This window comes from Tachypleus tridentatus, chromosome 1 (genome assembly GCF_004210375.1).
Source record: "Tachypleus tridentatus isolate NWPU-2018 chromosome 1, ASM421037v1, whole genome shotgun sequence".
Classification (NCBI taxonomy): Eukaryota; Metazoa; Arthropoda; class Merostomata; order Xiphosura; family Limulidae; genus Tachypleus; species Tachypleus tridentatus.
In genome coordinates this window covers 75819939-75836014 of record NC_134825.1, presented here as the reverse complement: position 1 = coordinate 75836014, position 16076 = coordinate 75819939, and the positions used below count along the sequence as shown (strand labels likewise).

At 34.0% G+C, this 16076-nt stretch overlaps 1 protein-coding gene across 1 annotated transcript in view; it reads left to right on the top strand.

Moving 5' to 3' along the window:
- Positions 1–16076, top strand: part of LOC143232568 (pleckstrin homology domain-containing family G member 5-like) — a 74698-nt gene that overhangs the window by 29046 nt on the left and 29576 nt on the right. Inside the window, exon 2 of the mRNA XM_076468160.1 lies at positions 11822–12052. Within this exon, the coding sequence (XP_076324275.1) occupies positions 11822–12052 (231 nt within the window). The remainder of the gene's footprint in view (positions 1–11821; positions 12053–16076) is intronic.

Here is a 16076-nt window from a genome sequence, read left to right as displayed (position 1 = left end):
ATTAACTCTATACATCCCAACATTAACTTTACATGTGAACAGGAAGAAAGCAATCAAATATCATTTCTTAACCTCAAAATTACAAGAACCGACACACAATTCAAAACAGTCTAAATCCACCGTTTATTTGGCTTCTTAAAATCACCCATACTGGACTGGATTACATGTCCTTGGGACCCAGCACATGAAAGTTAATGTGAAAAAAAAACTCAACGTGTTTATTTTATTATATTAAGTAAACCTTATAATGGGAATGTCTGTAGTTGGGTTAGGGTCTCGGATATAGAGTTCTAAGGCTATCTTGCAGGCTTCAGTGGTTGGAACTTCTGTAAAGAGGATATAACATCGAAACTGGCCATTAAGGGTTTATGATTAAGTTGCTTTAGGTTATACTTGAAATTAAAAGAGTCTTTGATGAATGAGCTGGCTGATATTACATATTTGGAGAATGCCCATGCTTTTTTTCAATCACATTAACTCTATACATCCCAACATTAACTTTATGCAATCAAATATCATTTCTTAACCTCAAAATTACAAGAACCGACACACAATTCAAAACAGAAATCCACCGAAAAATCACCCATACTGGACTATACATTCCTTGGGACCCAGCACATGAAACAAGATAGCCTCAAGAACTCTATATCCGAGACCCCAAAAAACAGACAAAACTCAACATATTAAGAAACCAAATAAACACAGCCATAAAACTATGCTCACCAGATAAAATTAACGATGAATTAGACAAAATAAAACAATACTTCATCAACATCAATAAGTTTCCTCCACAAACCGTAGAAAACATTATACGCACACACCTAGACAGAAAGCAAAATCAACCAACAAAAGTAAATATATCTCACGAATCAAAAAATCACGAAACTATATACTACTGTATACCATATATTCCTGACATCAGCAGACAAATAACCGACATTTGGCAAAAACTAGTAACAAAATATGACATTCCAGTTAATACCAAATTTATTCAAAAACCAGGCACAAAACTGAGGTCTATACTATGTAAAAACTACACTGACAAACACCACACCAACATTATTTATAAAATACAATGTGATAACTGCCACGATTTCTATATTGGAGAAACAAGTAGAAAAATGGAAACCAGATTCAAAGAACATAAAAAAGTCACCTTCACACGTTTTCGAACACTGCAAGTCAAATAAACACAACATAACCATAGAAAACACTCAAATACTAAATAAAGAAACAAACATAAAAAAACGCAAAATTAAAGAAGCCTTACTTATACAACAACTTAAACCCAAAATAAACCAATATAAGGGAACGCCTTTATACCTATATTAATATAATAAAATAAATAAAATTATATATTCAAACATCTAACACCGCCCTCTACGTTCCGACACTCAGTTGCACAACCCCTTTCAAACATGTGGTCAGCTTCCAGTCAGTTACCTGTTTCTTTGTGAACCTGACGATGACCGAAGAAGGTCGAAACGTTGTTCGCTCTTCTATGTAAAATATTTTCTCAACCCAAACGAGCCGTTTTTGCATATAATAGTTGTTGATATTTCATCCATGGTATTAAAGTGGGAATGAGAAGTTTACAAAGTTTTATCTGAAATGTTCGCAATAATTTGGCGTCCTTTTCTTAAACGGCACAAAATATAAATCTTAGAGCAGATGAATAGTTAACTTTTAGTTTGTTTCACCTTATACTCCACAGTGTTGAAAGTGTAGTAAAGAAAACGGTTATATTTTTTATGATTATATCTTAACTAATATACAGCCCAAAGTTAGCTTTTTCATGTTTGTTCTAAATTGATTTAGGCCTGGCATGGTCAGGTGGTTTAGTCGTCCAACTCGTAATCTGAAAGTTGCGGGTTCGAATCCCCGTTGCACCAAACATGTTCGCTCTTTTCAGCCATGGGGACGTTATAATATGAGGGTCGTTTGTAGAAGAGTAGCCCAAGAGTTGGTGGTGGGCAGTGATGACAAACTGCCTCTCTCTGGTGTTACACTTCAAAATTAGGGACCGCTAGCGCAGAGAACTCTCGTGTAGCTTTGTGCGAAATTCAGAACAAACCAAAACAAGAAACTAAACAGATTTGAATCTTCAAACTTTTTTCTTCGAACGTATTGAAATATTAAGAAGTCAGATGTGGTCGATCCTCATAGTTTCGAATAATTAATATCTGATTCTGTAGGTCAAACACGTCCCATAACGACAAGAAGTTTGGAAGATGAAATGTAAATAAAAGATCTGGCGTTGGTTTTTATCTTCAAAAAACGTTCTAACCTCAAACATATCTTATCGAGTTTGAAAATAAACATTTCTGTAGGTACAGGTTCCTATAAATAACTAAATAAATAAAATAATAGCCAACCAGGTCTGAGACTCAAAGTAATAATACAAAAAACGTATCACGTTTTATAAGAATTGCTGGTTGAAGTGTTTGTGACTAAAATAAGCTGTTTTGAAATAATCACGTGATTACTTAAGGAATAATATTCTAACACACAAAACTTTGTCGATAAATGATTTTACAAAGTATAACTTAGATTCTACTAATGCGAACATTTCTATTAGAACTAGAAATTTGCATTATGGTAAAACTATTTTCATTAATGCTTCAGTATATCACATATTCTTCAAGTTTTGTACTGCTGTAGGTTGAGTTATGGATTGAAATTGTATAAACGTTGTATCTGTCTATATAATTGCCGTATACACGAATCAGCACGATTCAATTCCTAGCATTCGTAATTCTAGATAACACTCTACATATGTTATTTCTCTAATGGAACATATTTCTTATTTAGCTTTTATGTGATAATTTCACATAACTTAGAAATAATAAGCGATTTTAATTGAATATATGAAACGGCAGGTTTCTTTTATAAAACTCAACCTTTTTAATAACATAGCACCTGAAAGGTTATTTTAAAGTTAACACAATTTACATTGAAAATAGTTGATTATGATAATGGAGTTCAGGATAGAAAAAGAAGAAACTGTTATTGAAGGAACTGCCTAAATTAATAGAATTATCTTCGTAACTGTATTTATGAGAAAGTTAACTGAATTTGCTGCCATCCGTAGTTATAAACTATTTAACAGAGAAGAGGCAGTCAGTCAACGGCACCCTAGCGCTCGTCATCTATGCCAAACAGTGACTGTATCTCTTTTTACTCAGCTCCAGATTAAAGCACGAGGAATATTTGGTTGTATCATACAGATTCCGACTTAGCTCACCAGCTCCTAAATCAGGGATAGGGACAATAAAAAAGTAAATAAAATCCAGGCATTAGTCACGTTTTTTTGTTTGCACGTGTGTGTAAAAGAGAGAATAAGAATGTAATAGATTATATAGACTTAGATTTAATAACAAACTGGGGAAATCAAAGGAATTCCTCGCATTATTTTGTGATTTTAACACTAGCATTTACAATACATATAACTTGAATTTAGTACAACATTTTAAAACCTCATACGTGTCAATACAAAATGAATGTCGAAAGCTTTTCTTGATCGTTGTGTTGGTTAATAAGGTGTACACACGTGTTACTTGTATAACCAAAGCATAGCTACATAAGAAGTTTGGAAAACATATTGAAAGAGACGTTCATATTATTCTTTTATACACAGTTCAGTCTAGCTCGTAAGTTGTAAATTTATCTTGATAGATGAGAGAAAGAATGTCATTCCTCACTCTGTGTTCAATCATTGTACACATATAGAAATTGCAACTTGTAATAACGACTGGGTGTAGAGGTTATAGAACATTTACGATCATTTTAAAATCTAAAGAAAAGATAATGTGAGATAATTTTCTTACCTTGGATGTTTTAAAACAATTTGTTTACACAACGAAGACAAAACCACAAAGCGTTACACAGAAATTTGAATAAAGTTAAAACGCGAGAAAAATAAAATGTACTTTAGTGCGAGAGGTATTTGATAATGTAGGGTTAACACAGCGGATAGGAATATGCCGTGTGTCAGAGATAACCAGTATTCGCAAACGTCACCGGCGGGTAAAATCATGTATGAATTTATGATCTCAAGAGTAGATTTAAATGTTTAGTCCTAGAATATTCTAAATCAAAGGCACAGAAGTCACTTTTGTAGCCACCCTTGGGAATATAGGTTGCTGTGAACAAAACATAATTATAAAAGTGGAATTCAGGCAGGCTACTACAGCTTAACCTTTAGGACTGGTAAGTAGAAGGCATTTATTGAAATTCGTATTCCGCTGAATGCTTATAAGAACAATATAATAAAGCTTTAAAAATGCCGAGATTGAAAATTACTGCTATTAAGCGAGTAATAAATGGAATGAAGTTCCAGGAAAAAGTGACAATAAACTCACCTAACCTTAATGTTACAATGTTAAATTGTTTGCTCTATTTAGGCAAACGATAGGCTTATTACCAAACACTCACAGGAAAGTCGTAGATATCAAACGTTTTAATATATATATATATATATAAACATACCGAAGGATTTTCGTTATATATTAATACATACGTATTAGTAAATATACGGATAGAAAAAAAGATTGTTATTTTACTTCATGATATCCACTAATTGAGCATAATCCGGTGAAACAAATAGCTATAGGCTTCGAGGACGAAACAACTTCAACCTATAATCAAACTTTTAATATGTGCAACGTTCGTCTTGCTTGACTGAATTTTTTGCAAGGAAAACTAGTGGTTTGGGATGGACCACATACACGTTTACATAATGCAAAGTGAAAGTTATCAGTTTTAGCGTGAATTATTTAAACAGTTTTGTCTAAAATTCGTAGTTTTATGGGGCTTGTAACCTCTTCTTACTTTTAAACCCGTAACGCCAGTTTGGAGAGAAATGAAAAATTTGGATCGCCAGATCTGAGTGACTTTATTTTAGCTGAAACCTCAGAATAATGTGTTAAAACTAGCAGTACAATTTTTAAATTTTAGTTAAATATATCTATAATACTAATAATCTGTAAAAGACTCAGATACATTAGATCAATACAGTCGCATTTTAAGAATGATTTTGACAGAGTATACGGAACTTGCTTTCAATCTGACGGAATGCGCCTAACTGGAGTCTTATGATAAAAGACTTCCCTTCTCTGCTGACGAAGACGGATACGATTATAGGCAGGTTTCATTTGTTAAATGTTTAACGCTAATGTGGTCATAAAAATTAGTTTCTTACTTTACATGTTACAGCTAAATAATGTTGTAGTTAAGCGCAAAGTTACACAATGGGCTATATGTGCTGTGCCCACAAGAGTGTCGTAACCCGCTTTTTTGTATTGTAAGTCTGCCGATATGCTGCTGAGCCACTAGGAGCGGCACTAAATAGTGAAAAATCCCATAGTTTAAAATAAGACATTTATCAACTTAGAATCTACTAATTACAAAGTTAGACGTACAAGTATCATAGAGTCCGTAAAATTTATATGCAGGAATGGCCAAAGTACACAGTAGGCTTAATACAGATATGTGCACTAAAAATTAACAGTGATTACTAGCCACTTTCATTTATTTTTCTACCCAACAACCCCCAAAATAAGGTAAGAAACCATTATTAAGATTTCAAACCAGAAAGTGACCAACCCACCAAATTATTATTTTGTTTCTTGTTTCAATCGAGATAACTCTACAACTACTTTATCACTAACGCCAGTTTAAACCTAAACCAACCCTATGTGTTTCTGGTCAGTGCAGGATGTCATCGCTTAGCCGTAATAAGTAGTAGTAATTAATTTTTTAAAAATCACAATTCTAGTGTAAACGATGTTATTATTGCCCCTTACAGTTAGCTTTCTTATAGAAATATCTTGTTCCTTTAAAAAGCTTGAGTACAGGGTAAAAATGCAATTACTAGCCAATAACAGATAAAATTAGATGACTGCAACATGGAGAAAACTTAATGCTTTGTACACTATACAATCGGTGCCCTTATGGAGCCAACCCCTTAAGATGTAGGAAGAGAAGAAGTAAAACGAATTGTTATACATAATAGTACATTTTATTACACACCATTATATAATAAACAACTTTTCAGTGAGGGCAAAAAACCTTAAAAATCAACTATTTAAATATTTTGTAAATGTAAAATGATGCAGTTGGAAGTTATATGTTCCTGACTGTTGGTATAAAGTTTGCTTTTCAAAATATCACGGTCATGTCAGGGTAGGCATTAGTTTATTGTCGCTAATAGCCTAGGACTTACGTACAAGGAAAATCAATTTGAATCAAAACATGTTTTGTTTGTTAAAAACTAGTACAGACTCTCGCTAAGAGGTCGGTCGAATTAACTGACTTACTAACCATTTTGTACTCGTGCATTTTAGAGTGTAGCATTAAATTTTAATAGTGAAAGTCATGTAGAGATGGTCCATGTATTGTTATATCACTTGTTGCTTTCTTTTTGTTACTGCCGTCTTTACACCACTTTACATTTACAAAATGTTTTCTTTTATTATTTTTTAAAAATAACTATTGAATGCACGAGATTGAGTTGAGTGCAAGAGGTGCGAGTTAAATGTGTTGTATTTTATGCTCACGGACGATGTTAGATGTTAGAAGTGTGTTTAAAATTATGAGTGACAGTTTACAAGCTGAAGAAACTTGAATGACTTCTGGTCTCGGTTTATGAATCAGCAAGCTCTCATTTCTTTATATGGATGCTTTGTACATCATTGATGCTTGCTAACGTATTAAAATAATTTGAAGGGATAACTAGATCAAACTCATCTAGAAAGTTCTTTAGTACATTTGATTATCTGAAGTTTTTAAGCTTAAATATTCTTTTATTGGTGCCAGCTGATATGTTATCATACAACCGACGTGACCTTATTTGCAACAAGGTCACGTGAATTCATAAATTTGATGTTTTTTAATGAAGAAATATGATCCATATATCTAAATAAATACTACAGAAGCATCATACTTACTGATGAACAAAAGAAAAATAATAAAACTCCTATTTCTGGATACATCATTGCATAATCTTGATGGTAAAGTTGTATTTGAAGTTTATCATAAAAAACAACAATATATATCAGCCTTTATTTCAATTTTTCAGGTTAGAGGTTTGGTGTGTGTTGAGTGTCGTGCAAAGATACACGAGGACAATCTGCGCTTGCCGTCCCTAATTTAGCAGTGAAAGACTAGGGAGAAGGCAACTAGTTGTCATCACCCACCACCAACTCTTGGCTTAGGGACAGCTGAGAAAGTTTGTCTTAATACATATGTAATTTCCCTTCATTTAGTAATGTACCTTGGCAAGAGTCTATTTTCTACTGGGGTTTACATCAGCACATTGTAAACGACAAGTTAGAGTTGCTTAAGCTATGCTTTTAATGTAAATACTGCAGAGTTCTAGATGTCATCCAGGTTAGCTGATATCGTAACAACTTTGCTATTATGTAATATTGTACACACATTAGGGAACCGAAGTGTCCAACTACAGCGATAGACAAGTTTTGTTAGTCGTATCAAAAGAATCATGCTACGAAATGAGCATTAAATATGTAAAACTCAACAACAAAGGTAAGTATCGGAAATAGTCTTATAGTTTAGTTTGGTTGAGGTCAAAGCTCACGAATGAGTGTTACTTTATGGGTGGTGCACACAGCTTAGAGTGTACCCCAGATTTAATCGATATAAGCTCTTAAGCTTCCAAAAAGAGTTACGTTTAAGTTTTTTTATACGCTTTGTTTGATGTTACACTATGCGAAAACTCTTCTACCACATTTTTCATCCTTTACCTTTTTTAATATGAGCACTTGTATGTTTCACGTACGAAATTTTACCAAACTTTAAATAATATATTAATGATTCATTTTCCGTTTCACCTACCATTGTACAGCAAGCTATAAATAACATATCGATAATTAATTTTCTGTTTCTTGTACCGTAGTTTACAAAGCTTTAAATAATTTATTAATAATTCAGTGCTTATTTAGAAAGGCCCGGCATGGCCATGTGGCTTAGGCATTCGACTCGTAATCAAAAATGCTCGCCCTTTCATCTGTTGGGGCGTTATAATGTGACGGTCAATCCCACCATTCGCTGGTAAAAGAATAACTCAAGAGTTGGCGATGGGTGGTGGTGACGAGCTGCCTTCCCTCTAACCTTGCACTGATAAATGAGGAACAGTTGGCACAGATAGCCCGCGAAATTCAAAACAAACAAAACCTCGTCTAGCTTTGCGCGAAATTTAATACAAACCAAACCTTATTTACAATGACTGCAGTAAATGAAAAATCTTCACCAAAATAGGACAACTTCTTAGCTTTGGAAAGGAACAAAGTTTGTTTTTTATCTTTCTGCTCATGTTATACAGCAAAACCCCCCTACAGAGTTACGTGCTAAACTATTAATAAATATTAAAATAATTTGTTCTAAAATATGTGAAACATTATCACCAAAGTTGAATTGTACTATGAAATACAAAATGACATGATTTATGTAGAAATAGGCTCAACTATTGTCGCTTACAAGCTGTGAAACCTGATCCTGGTAACAACCATGACAGTTATTGTATAGATGTATTTGGATCTTATAGCACTGAATTGTCTTTAACCACGAATAAAAACTACAAAATATCGTTTTGCCTCGACTTCATTCAAACTTCTGCTGCGTATGATACTGTGAAACATAACCTGAAAAGTGTTTTTGTTGCTGAAAGGCTATAACTGTTTAAAATATTAAATTATATAGGCTTTTGGCAAATCTGAATATGTTTATCATTTTTATAATCAACTGTCTATTCAAACTATGCGTATGTCAATCTCGGGAAAATGAAACGAATTGCTCGCTTTCAGTCTAAATATAAAGACTAAATACAGTACAAATGTAATGGTTATTTTATATGTGTATGTGCAAACCGACTCTGCATTTACGCTCACAGTTACATGACTAAATCTCTCAAGGACAAAGAATGTATTGGAGTTCGTAGTTCGAACATAAAGTTTAATGTAATAATTTTAGTAGTTTTCTGTGCAATTGTCGTGATTAGAAGGTGGTGCACTGCACTGTTAAATCTTTCTATAGAAAATATATCATTTTCTTCGGTATTAATCTAGAAATGACATATCGATTTCATAGCACGTCAAGGTCCACAGACTATGACAATTAGTTTTTGAGGGGTACTCCACCTCATATTCGACATTTAATGTTATCAACCTGATGATGGCAAAACGAAATTAAAATGAAACGTTACTTACAAAAATGAAAATAATGTGTAATATTTTGATCGATTTTTTTCTAGTTTTCCCGAGATATAAACTATAAACTATCCAAGTGATTTTGCGAATTCATGTATTTCAAGATCTATTAATTCATGAGGGGTCATAAATGATTAATACAGGTGTGTTTATGCTTTCAAACTTACGTTAAACTACTCTACAACTGTAAGCTGTTAAACTGCTTTCTAATGAATGGCACGATATTTTCAAAACACGTTTAATATTGTTTTCAAACTCTAAATGCACTTTCATACTGCAAGTATGAAACGGTAAGTGTAATGCTCTGATTTTTCCTCTTAAGAATAATGTAAAGCAAACAAGATTATCTGACCTTTCAAAATATATATTTTTTACAGTTATAAACCCCCTGCTAGTACAGCGGTAAGTCTACAAATTTACAATGCTAAAATCAGGGGCTTGATTTCCCTCGATGGATTCAGCAGATAGCCCGATGTGGTTTTGCTATAAGAAAAACAATACAATTATAAAAGTTCAGCTCAGAATGTATTCACTTTTTTCATGAAGTTTCTTCGTACTGTGCTGAAAAAAATATGTTCTATGATCTTCTGTGAATTATTACGTATAGTAATTCTCAGTTTTATATGTACATGTACCTTCACTTACCAGATTTTAAAAATTCTCTCACAATTCTGTATAGAACAACTTTTAGCTCTGCAGGCATAATTTTGAATCCCATTAAATATGAATGACAAATGTGTGAAACAACAATCTGAATAGAAATCATATGCAATGAGACACTAAAAACAACAATCTGAATATAAATCCTTGAAGTTTTAAAATTAGAGCCTCAACATATGTAGGAGTAAAAATGCTTCTGGTAGTTCTTGGGAATGGGTCGAAGGATTTGCTTGAAAACTGGCACGGCCGTATAAGAGATCGTGCAAAATAAAACCTTTTACAGTGTTGTTTTTGTTTCTTACGCATAATCGCTGTAAAATTATTGTATATTTAATTGAGCAAGTTGTATTACAAATTCTGAAATAAAAAGAAGTATTAGCGAGATGCATCTTGGTTGTGTTTTTAAATGATTCATGATGTTGACGTCTACAAATCTACTTTGAGTATTCTTCCTTTCTCATGGGTTGATGTAGCAGGTATGTTAAAAATAGGCTTAATCTGAGTCATGATACTACTGCTTCCAGAGGAAATACTACTAGCCTTGATATGTAGAGTTTTATAAACAATCTTGACTAAATTATTGTCTTTGCTTTACTATTTCAGGGCCCGGCATGACAAGGTGGTTAAGGCACTCTATTCGTAATCTGAGGGTCGCGGGTTCGGATTCCCGTCACACCAAACATGCTCGCCCTTTCAGCCGTGGGGACATTATAATGTTACGATCAATTCCATTGTTCGTTGGCAAAAGAGTAGTCCAAAAGTTGACGGTCGGTGGTGATGACTATCTGCCTTCTCTCTAATCTTACGCTACAAAATTAGGGACGGCTAGCGCAGATAGCTCTCGTGTAGCTTTATGCGGAATTCAAAACAAACCAAACATCGTGTATTTTTTCACGAAATTAAAAAACAAAACAAAACAAAACTATTTCGGTTGGATTTTTTCAGGAAAACAATATGACATAAATCTTCCTCACTATATAAACTTTGAAATGCTCTATTATAAAAATAAATCTTTTAATGCTATCTTATATTATTTAGTATTTAAAATATTTTACTATTAATATGCTAACATTGAAGGTACTTTTCGGTTACTTTATTCTTTCTTTGATGTTGGTTTCATTAAAAGTATTGATTAGAATGTTTATGATGTGCTAAAACCAAGTAGGTCCAATGGTCTTGATAAAACTGAAGTAGAAACCCTTATAACCCGAGCGCTTTCGAAAGGTGGATCTTTCTTCTTCAGGGGCAATCTGGGAATTCGAAAGCGCTCGCGTTATAAGGATAAGAATGTTTAATACATCCGTAATTGTTATTTTTATCATACACATTAATTTGCACTGTTAGCTTAGTATATGGATTTAGAGTTAACATAAATAGCTTGAGCTCATTAAATATTATTGGCTTTACTGCCAAAAATATCACTGACAATGGAATAGCGCGTTATAATCTTTGTAAGTAAGAACAGTATAATTAATTACCCATAGTACTACCGAACTTATTTTTATTTTTGATCTAAGTAGGTGGCTCTTGCTCAAATCAGAAGTTAATATCCTTCCGCCATAGAAAATACATCTCTGTGTGTCCCATCGAATCCAAAAACTGAAAATACCTCACTATCCTATCGTATCCCGTCACTGACAGCTACCTCAGTGTATTTCCTTTTCCATTCTTCTTTACTAATGAATCCAGTGGAATGTAAATTGATTATTTTACTAACACTAAAAAAAACATAATTATATGTGTGTGCAAAATATGAAATATATTTACGTAAGCGTTTCAAAGAATTATTTACTTCCCTCTCTAGTACTGCGTTTGTATGTTCCTAGCTGTGTATCTAATTATCCCTGTAAGTCCTATGCTTTAAAAGTTTTCAGAATTATTCCCAGTATTCTTTAAAGCTCAAAGCTTTTATTTGCTTTTTTTTTTATCCTTCCTAGAGTCAGAGAAGTAAAAGCCTCACTCAAATCAACTGTGTAGGTGGTCCGGAAGTTGTCTTACATCGAAAGGGAAAGATGAATAGCAGACCGGAACCGGAAGCAATCATCCGGCACACGCTCGCTCTACCACCAGGTGGCATGACAGGTCACGGATCTGATAGACTAACAGTGCCACCATGTTATGGAGAAGAAGGTGATAAAAAGACACGACTGTTGAAGCTTCATCATAAGGTAAGTAAAGTGAATGTCCTAGAAAATGCCTTAGACATTTTCTACAAAAACAAACAACACTTCTATATTATTTTTAATTAACAAAATGTTTTAATTTTTTACTTGTAGCCCGACATGACCAGGTGGTTAGGGCTACTGAAAGTGCAGGTTAAATCCCCGTCATACCGAATATGCTCGTCCTACCATCCGTGGGGGCGTTATAAAGTGACGATCATCCCGCTATTCGTTGGTAAAAAAAGTAGCATAAGGGCTGGCTGTAGGTGGTGGTGACTAGCTGCCTCCCTCTTGTATTGCATTTCCAATTAGGGACGACAAGCGCAGATAGCCCTCGTGTAGCTTTGCGCGAAATTCAAAACACACATGCTTATAAGCTGTAATAAATGTATTAAATAATCATAAAGACATTCTTTCATAACCTTTTGTTTTAATACGAACTAGTTGCTGACCAATAATGATTTCAATTTTATGAATGATAATATATTTTCATTTCTATTTTTTCTATGTTATCTTTTAACCTATTATTTTTAATAGCTCTTCTCACGAGTAATCATTGTAATTTCTAGCATTATTGACTGAAAGAAGATTGTCTTACCACTAATGAATGCATTATTTTAGTGTTAACAAGGGACCGGATGGTTGGGGCGCTCGACTGTTAACTTGAGGATCGCGGGCTTGAATCCCCGTCACACCAAATCCTTTCGGCCTTGGGGGCGTTGTTCTTTGGTAAAAAAGTAGCCTTATAGTTGGCGGTGGGTTATAATAACTAGCTGCCTTTCCTCTAGTCGTACAGTGCTAAATTATGGAAGGCTATCGTAGATAGCGCTTGTGTAGTTTTTCGTGAAATTCAAAAACAAACAAATAAATATTCTTAACGAAATGTGAGTTCGTAAATCTTTTCGCATTTGTTTCAGACTTACTCAAAAATAATTTTCACTAAATTTTGACAAATGTATCTATATTTATCTCTTACTGCTCAGACAAATACCACCAGTGCTACGCTTAGATACTTAGTTTTAAAAGGCCTATTGTCTACGCATCATCTTATAAAGTCCTTTGTTCTTTACGCCTTGTATGTAAAATGAAACTATCCAATTTAATAATAACAATAATAGCTGTATTATTGTATAAAAATATTTAGATATGTACGACTCCCTACAACAAATATTTTGTAGAATTGCAAATCTGTGAGAAACATTTAACAACGCGAAGGAAACATTCTTTGCTTATTCATATTCGTAACTTATTTTAAGTGTAAATCCCAGATTAAATACTTTCTGTTCTTTTTGTAATTAAATAAACTTACTGTACACTTACTTAACTATATTATAATATGCTATACCCATAATTTCTGTTATGCTATGTTTATCATTAATCTATTTCATTATATCTTAGAACGAAACTTCTGATTTAATATGTTTTCAAGTAATTGCAGATGAATATTCAAAATGTTCACTTTGCATCAGACTGAAGAGCAAGTATTAGAACACACAGCACCAGAGAGCTCTGGGGATAGAACGTTTTAAAACCCGATCTTAGGTTGGTGTAATTAACCGAATCATTGGAAGCTCCAAATGAAACAGAGCTACATAGTTTGCTACATGCATTTCACATAAAGAAATAAACATCTTTGCGTTCGAATTTTTTTTAATCATGACCTGTAACGCTGTGAAGAATAATGAGGTACAGAGAAGATACTGATCAAAGTGAAAGTGTTTATTTATCATGTCGCTTACCTTCTCTCTCTTTATATACACACATTATTTAGTTCGATTTTTCTAAATCACCAGGCTCGGCATGGCCAGGTGGTTAAAAGCAGTCAACTCGTAATCTGCGGATTCGAATCCCCGTCACACCAAACATGCTTGCCCTTTCAGCCATAGGGCGTTAAAATGTTTCAGTCAATCCCACTATTCGTTGGTAAAAAGTAGCCCAAGAGTTGGCGGTGGCTGGTGATGACTAGCTGCCTTCCCTCTAGTTTTACAATGCTAAAGTAGGAACGGCTAGCGCAGATAGCCCTCGTGTAGCTTTTCGCGAAATTCAGAAACAAACAAACAATACTGGTATATTTAATATTGTGTTACTTTTCTATCTAGATTAGTTTCTGTTCATCATTTTGTTTACTTGAATTTATTTTCCTATATATTGTTTTTGTACACTGGTTTCCATACACAACATGTAAAATGTAAATAATATTTACTTCTCTATATTTTGTTTATATATATAGATTTCCCTACATTACTTTGTTTATTTAGATTGATTTCTAGAAATAACTTTATTTATTTGTATTGAATTCTTTTTTTCGTCTCTTCAAGTTGTATTTTGTATTCTAAAGAAATATGTTTAACTTGTAAAGGTTGTATGACGTATTTGATTCTTTTAAACATTATATATCTTTAACTTGATCATCTTCAGATTATGATTGATTATATTATTGTAGCTTGAATGAATAAGTGGAAGCACATTAGTGTAAGTGAACTACGAAAATGCCAGATTACGGTAATGAATGGGCAGTTGGCCTCACCTTGGACTGTTTTGAATTCGATACAGTCTTTCTTCAGAGTTTTGCCACAGCTTTACAGGTGCGTGTCACAAAATGTTTTTATCGCAAAAGCATCTATTCACGTACTCTTGTAAGATGTGTTCAAAAGATTTCTCAACTTACTGAGAGATGCCAGTACTATATTTTACCGGACATGGCTAAGTAGTTAGTGTGCTGAGTTTTGTACCCGTAGGTCTATGGTTCGTGTCCTATTACTGCACAAAAATTGCATTCAGCACTTTGGGACTTGAATGTATTATGAGAATGACCGTCAGCTCCAACTATTTAATTAGAGTAGCCGCAGTGTCAGATGTGGCGCTGTTGACTAGCTGTTGATTTATGTAATGGGTGACAATTCCAGGGGTTGCGCCGACCGAACGATATTAATTTCTCATGGGATAACCATATGCCTAGCAGAAGACAGAATAAAGTTTGATGTTACATTCTGGCTTTACACTGTCCTATTGATTCACCACTTTTGCTTTTCCTGTGAGAATCATAAAGTACTTTGTTTTTTAGCAATCTCAGTTTTTTCTGAATGTCAATGAAGATCTTCCATAATTTTCTCTTTCACGTTACAGTGCAGAAAAGGTCGTTTTTCTGCCAGTAGGTTTATACTGAATTTGAGAAAGGGGCTTCTCATGTAAACTTGTGACTCTCCTAATTTAGCTTTATCCCTGTATGATCACACACATGTGTCTTGGTAAAGGTCTTACCATGTAAATTCTTTATTTTCTCTCATCCATCTACTGACCAAACACTCTGAGATTTACGCAGTGCCGTATGTGAGTCCAATATAACTATTATGTAATGACATTATCTATTTGCAGTTAATTGTCCATAGCAATCCAAAGGTGGGTTCGTTTTACTGCTTCTAGTCCCATTTGTGTGCTAATTGTTGGAAGTTTGAATGTTCCACCAAACTTATGCAGAATATTTATGCACCGAAAGAAGATGAATACTCAACGAGTTCTTTCACTGTCTCTGGTGTAGGAATCATCTGTAGCAATGATGGCAGCCCACTGTATACTTTGGTTTACAATAGATGCTGACAGGAATTTTCTGTTTTCCCTTCTGGGTAAGCTCTAAATTTTACTTTAGGTTGACTTTCTCGGATCTCAGTGTCACCATATGACTATTTTATATGGGAGACTTAGAGATCTAGTGGTGACAAATTATACTAGTAGCGGCTATACATCGCCCCCCAGTGGCTCAGCGGTATGTCTGCGGACTTACAACGCTAAAAACCGGGTTTCGATACCCGTGGTTGGCAGAGCACAGATAACCCATTATGTAGCTTTGTGCTATATTAAAAAAAAAGCTATACAGCATATTTACACCCACGACTGTTTGTATATGTGCCTTTAAGATAATCCCGTGGTTGGTTGTTTCTACTGGATTGTTACTCGGCTAGGACATTCTATTTGAAAAAAATACAATAAAAAACAGTAACTCGATTATGGTATTCATACTGAAAGGCTGTAG